The 6,000-nt window shown below is 40.2% G+C and overlaps 1 protein-coding gene across 2 annotated transcripts in view; it reads left to right on the top strand.

Moving 5' to 3' along the window:
- The window catches only part of IFT80 (intraflagellar transport 80), a 122,424-nt gene that overhangs the window by 70,780 nt on the left and 45,644 nt on the right, over positions 1-6,000 (top strand). For both annotated transcript variants that reach the window (XM_069083489.1, XM_069083490.1), the window contains 2 exons: positions 2,648-2,766; positions 5,826-5,900. In XM_069083489.1, coding sequence (XP_068939590.1) covers positions 2,648-2,766; positions 5,826-5,900 — 194 coding nt within the window. The remainder of the gene's footprint in view (positions 1-2,647; positions 2,767-5,825; positions 5,901-6,000) is intronic.

Here is a 6,000-nt window from a genome sequence, read left to right as displayed (position 1 = left end):
TTAATAAGTTATGTTGGGGTTACTGTTCTGAGATGTGTGTCTTAACAATGAAAGACATCAGAACTTGGGTCAATGTAGTGACCAGTAATGCCTCTGAAGGACCGCATCCTCGAGGCATTGTCAGACATAAGGGAGGGCTCACTATCCTCTCTGAAGGATTGGGGTTGAGGCACACAGTCACTGAGAAGTGTTTGCAAAATATTTGTCTTATGAAAAGATGATTGGTGTATTCACAAAATAGACTGGTTTCAGAAAAACTGTAAATGAAATTTTTATATAAGCAATTATATTTTTAATGTATTTCACTCGTGTATTGAACATATAATTATTTTTACAAAGATTTAATTTATACACAATTTATATACTTATTTACTATGTTTATGTTTACCAGTAACTGCATTTTCACAATAAGGGCAGTAAATACTACTTGCAGATTATCCATATGATCAAATGACTTACCTACTCTACCTCCTTTCCTGCCCCTACCCTGCATACCATGCTCTGCTTACCTAGCCCTTCACGTTAGCCTTTCACTGCAGCACTTTGCTTTGGTGGGTAAGGCACAATGAGCATTCTCTGCCCCTCAAAGGACTTTCTGGTCCAAAATGATTTGTTTCCCTCCCTCTCCATTCAGAACTCTCATTCCCTCAGTATAGCTGTTTCAGCTAGATGTTAAGAGGAAAGTATACAAATTAGTTAAAACCAGGTTATAAATGACTGATAGGTTTTTGAACTTTCTAAACATACTTTTGATTTTTATAAAAGGATGCATGTTAATAAAAATCTCTCATTGGTGGAATTTCAGACAACATACCAAAATAAAGAGAAAAGGTTAGGGTAATGTAAGGTAAGATGTTTTTGACCAAGAGAGTAGTTTGGAGACATATTTGTCCAGCCGTGTATTTTGCCCCAAAGTCTAGGTCTCCTAACTTCTTCCCTTTTGCCATAGATTCTCTAAAAGTTCTAAAGTATAAGGCAAATGATTCTGCATTGGGGGATGGAGAAGCCCTTGAATTTCAGGGCAGGGGCTCTCAGCCTTTTGTAGATTATAATTGTCTGCATTTCCTTCTGGGCTTACAGCTTAAGTAAGTAGTGACCAGGCAAACCCCAGTTCTAGGAAAAGGGCTTCATGGACAGAGATTATTATTAGCTCCTTTTGCAGTCGCATGTTTTTTTTTTCCAGTTTAAACAACTGTAAAGAATTTTGTTATAGTTAAAAGGATGCTGCCTTGCAAATAGTAGGTTGCTTTAAAAGTGTTTGCTGAATAAAATTAAATTGCTGATTAAAGTTATCCCTAAATAAACATAAGTTGGTACTTTTTATCACTAATTTCCAGCTGTTACCAATCACGACCCACCCAAACCTGGTTTTCATTTAATTGAATATAACCAGCCCTGAATCTTCCTGGGTCTGCGGAAGCCTGTCTTGTGTCTCAGACTTGAAGCTATCTCTAGCCACTTTTCTGTTACAGGCTTTTAACTCAGGGGTTTTCAGCCTTTTTTGTGTCCTGGACCCCTTGGGCAATCAGTCTGATGAAACTGGAGACACCTTCTTGGAGTAACATTTTTAAATGCATAAAATAAAAATATGGACGATGGCAAAAGAAGACCTTTGAGGTTTGTGAAAATAAAGATGTAATCTTTTTTTCACATGCAAATTCACAGACCACCTGAAACGTGTCCATGGTTAAGAGCTCCTGCTTTCAGAAAGCCTGGATGGCCACAGTTTGGTCACTCTGGCACTCCCACAATCTAAGTCCTCAGCCTTCCTCAGTCCCTTGGGACAAGAAAGAAACCTCTGTGGTTTAGCCAGTGCCAGAAAAGAGATTGTGACCTGTGGCCAGCACGAATCTGTACTGTTACTGTCCTTTCCCAATCAGTAACATTTTACTTTAAAAGAAGGATCTTTTCCTCCTTCATTGTGGATTTGGCTTCCATGTGGTCACTTCTTATCTCCTTGCTAATTACTCTGACTTCCCTCTCAAACCTTTTCTTTCTTTTTTTTTTTTTTTGCTTTTTGGAGGGGGAAGGTAGGGCAGTTGGGAGTAAGTGACTTGCCCAAGGTCACACGGCTAGTTTTTGTGTTAAATATCTGAGGCTGGATTTGAACTCAGGTTCTCCTGACTCCAGAGCTGGTTCTCTACTCACTGTGCTATCTAGCTGCCCCCAACCTTTTCTTTTTTAAAGGATTCATGTATTTTATCCAGAAAATAGCATTTTAAACACATTGTGGCAGAATTTGTTGTGCTTTCTAAAAAGAGATATCATGTGACTTCATCATAATATCAGAATTCCCAGGCCCATGTGTCATATTACTTTGATAACATCCCAAAATATAATCTTGGCTTTTTTCTCCAGTGGCACTGCTTTGGGGATGCTTTTTCCCTTTGTAATCAATGATGATTTCTAGCTTAGGATTTTGATACACATAATTATGCCTGGGTAGTTTTTCAGTTTCCTATATTTTTATTGCCCATTCCCTATTGAATTTCCTTATGTTCTTAGAAGGTGATTTTCCCAAATTATTATGGTCATTTAGAATTTCTCCCTGTCTTCCAATTTGTTACAGACTCTTCCTAATTAAATATTATTTGCACACTTGATGAGCAGTATATGTTCTTTAATGAGATTTATTTTACCCACTTAGGTTCGGAATGTTCTTAACGATGCAGTGGATTTGTTGGAATTCCGTGACAGGGTCATCAAAGCATCTTTGAACTATGGACATTTAGTTGTTTCAACATCTCTTCAGTGTTACGTGTTCTCGTAAGCATCTTGAATTTCCAAATAATTTAAAGTTTTATTTTGCCATAGGAATTTGTACTAATAAACTTCATCTTAAATGTAGTTTAGTTGTGAGATAAATGAAGTCCAAGAGACAAAGTTCTGGATAATAATCATCATCATAATCAATTTATTAGTTATGCTAACAAATAATAAATTGATGGTCATTGGTTTCTCTCAGTAGCTGAAGACAAACCATTGAGATGATTGAATGCTTGAATGCCATTGGAAAAGTGGGTGTCCTTGACAGGCAGAGATTAACTCTTGATTGGTGAATGATCAAAGAGGGGTGGCCACAAGTCTTCAGCTTCTCCTGCTGAGTGCTTGCCTTGGTCATGAGGCTCAGCTGCCGCCAGGTATCTGGACAAAAGAATCCATCTCTGCCCAGACCACTCAAAGTGAATGATGGGCCAGAATTCCCCTAGATTATATTCTCTTTGCACTTTCATCAGAAATATGCTTGCCTGGTTGGGTGGGTCCCCCACGACAGGGGAGAATGTTCCTAGCGTTAGGCCCATCTCATCGTCAGCCCTGGCCTTCAGAGGCTGCCTTGACCCACAAGGTCAGGGTTTTGACTGAGGCAGCAAAAAGGGAAAGGATGGATCTTGATAATTAATGATTATTTCTCTCATTTGCCATTACTTTTTTATACTTATGAAATCATGGTCATTATTGTAAAAATCTTAGTCATTTTAGAAATTGAAAAAAATAAAATGCCTTGTCTTTTTCCTAGAGCTCAGTATTCAAAATGTAATCTCTTAGCAGAACCAAGAGATAAGCACTATGACCACGTCCAATCTGGCCTTAGTTGTCTAATGACAAATGTGCCTCTTGTCTCAGAACTCCCGCTTCTCTTCCAGGGATGTGTAATGTAATGCCAAAAGAAAGGCAACTTCCCAAGGTTCAGAACACCAGCATAGCTGCTCTCCATTTCATTCAGTGACAAACCAAGAACAGAGAAGATCAAAACATGACATCGTTCAAAATACAGCATTTACTAAGCGTGATTAAATAATCTCCAAGGACTACCCCACCCCAGGACCTTCCAATCATTCAATCAATTACAAAGTCTCTGTTCTAAATACTTCTCTACCCCTAGGCTATACCTTAATTAAGTCCACCACAAAGCCCCTCTTCTCAAATGGAGATTAGTTTCCAAACATAAGGTCAAAAGTTCCCCACCCCTGGATCACAATTGAATCTACCCCAGAGTTACATCAAGTTTAAACACAGCACTTAATACCCAAATGGAGGTCTTTTCTTCATCTTGACAGGAGGCAAGTTCTCAGCAATCTTAGTTCCTGGGGAGACAAGGCTTAGCAAGGCCATAAGATACATTGCCAATCCCTTCATGAATTTATCCTCTGTCTGTAGAACAGTCCTAGAACCCCTGAACACATTAGCAAAGCCCTCTCCCAGGATTTCTGTAAACATACAACAAGAAAATCCTTCTTCAGGGCTTCTGAACCAACAGAAAGGCTCCCAAACCCCTGCAACAACAGCACTGTCCTTCACCAGTGGACAGTATTCACTCTGTCTGCAGGACAGTCTCCAGACCCCTGCAACAACAGCACTGTCCCTCACCAGTGGACAGTATTCACTCTCTGTCTGCAGGACAGTCTCCAGACCCCTGCAACAACAGCACTGTCCCTCACCAGTGGACAGTATTCACTCTCTGTCTGCAGGACAGTCTCAGGGCTTCTTAACCAAATGCCAGGTTCCAGGACTTCTTCAACAGGACAGTCTTTCACCAGTGGACAAATCTGGCAAAATAACATCAAAACAGACAGACAAAGTACCAGCAAAACAGCCATGTCTCCTCAGTCCTTGGCAGCTCAGGGGGCAGGTCTCAAAAGTCCAGGGCAATTCAAAGCGGCCACCAGCAATTCTCTTAGCCTCTTTCTCCACGAGGTGCTGCTTCCAAAAAAATCTTCCGCCTCTCTCTTATCTCTCCAAATCTACGTCACCAGCTCCTCCCAGTTCAGGACTTTCTTTTTACATCAAAAAGTCCATCCCACAGGTGGGATTAACAAGCTCTGGGTTTTAACACAATCAATTTGAAAACCAAGCCAATACAGGGGAATCTTTAAATGCCATTACTATCACAGGATGCCAGTTGGGTAACCTTGGCCCCCTGGAAGTTGATGAAAGAGATAGCAGTTTAGTGAAGGAGAGAAAAGAAGACGACTTCCTTGTGACCTGTGGCTCAGCACTGCCCCAGTCTAGCCCATCGTATTCACCTTTTCCTTGTGACCTGTGGCTCAGCACTGCCCCAGTCTAGCCCATCGTATTCACCTTTTCCCTTCTTCCTCACATTGAGGAAGAATCAAATTGGCAATGAAACGTGAGTTCCCATGAGGCAGCGTCTGGGGCTGGTAGCTGCTGGGGACAAAGTCGGGGGGATGTAAGGAGACTGAGGAGTCCTTGAATCTAGTTCATTCCTGAAAGCAGCCATCCCTTGGTGGCTTGGAGCTGCTTTCTGACTCCAGGTTCCCCCATAGCCATGGTCTGTGATCCAGAAGCTTTGAGTCAGTGGGGTGGGGGAGGGTGGGTATCAGCATGTTCACGGATTGTTCATTTAAAAATAACTTGTGGACCTACATTCCGATTAGTTCGTACTTTCTATAATGTGCTAAGATGAAAACTCTTCTTTTGAACATAAGTTCGTTGTTGTCACTAAAGGGTCTTGATAAGCACCCATTGTAAGAGTGTGCTGGACAAAGTGCAGAGCAGATTAAATGAAGGAAATTGTTGTCCTTAAGAAATTTAGACTGAAAACTTCTTAGATCATCATCATTTTACTATGGCTTTCACGAGGGTAACTGTTCTCTAAGAATGGAATTGAGGCCCATGAAAAAATGAAATAACAATGTGCAACCAGCAGCACTGCATTTTAAAATTGTACTCTCAAAATAATCCATTACTTCAGCATGTCAGAAAAAGTTACTTACACCAAACATCGAAGGGAATTATTTGATTGTTACTTAAATTATTTTTTGTTTTTGAAATGTTAACAAACGTATGTTTTATTTCTCTTTTAGTACAAAGAACTGGAATACACCACTTATATTTGACCTGAAAGAAGGGACTGTTAGCTTAATTCTGCAAGCTGAAAGGTAGCTTATTTATTTTAATATTTGATCGTTCAGATTTGGGTTAAAATATGTATGTTCTCAACATTCTTCTCAGACAGAATAGTTCTTTAATACTAGGACC

The sequence above is a fragment of the Petaurus breviceps genome, unplaced genomic scaffold (assembly GCF_028583685.1).
Source record: "Petaurus breviceps papuanus isolate PSGF00001 unplaced genomic scaffold, PetGlider_PUasm1.0 173, whole genome shotgun sequence".
Taxonomy (NCBI): Eukaryota; Metazoa; Chordata; class Mammalia; order Diprotodontia; family Petauridae; genus Petaurus; species Petaurus breviceps.
The sequence above is the reverse complement of the archived record's forward strand: the minus strand, read 5'-3'. Positions and strand labels throughout refer to the sequence as shown.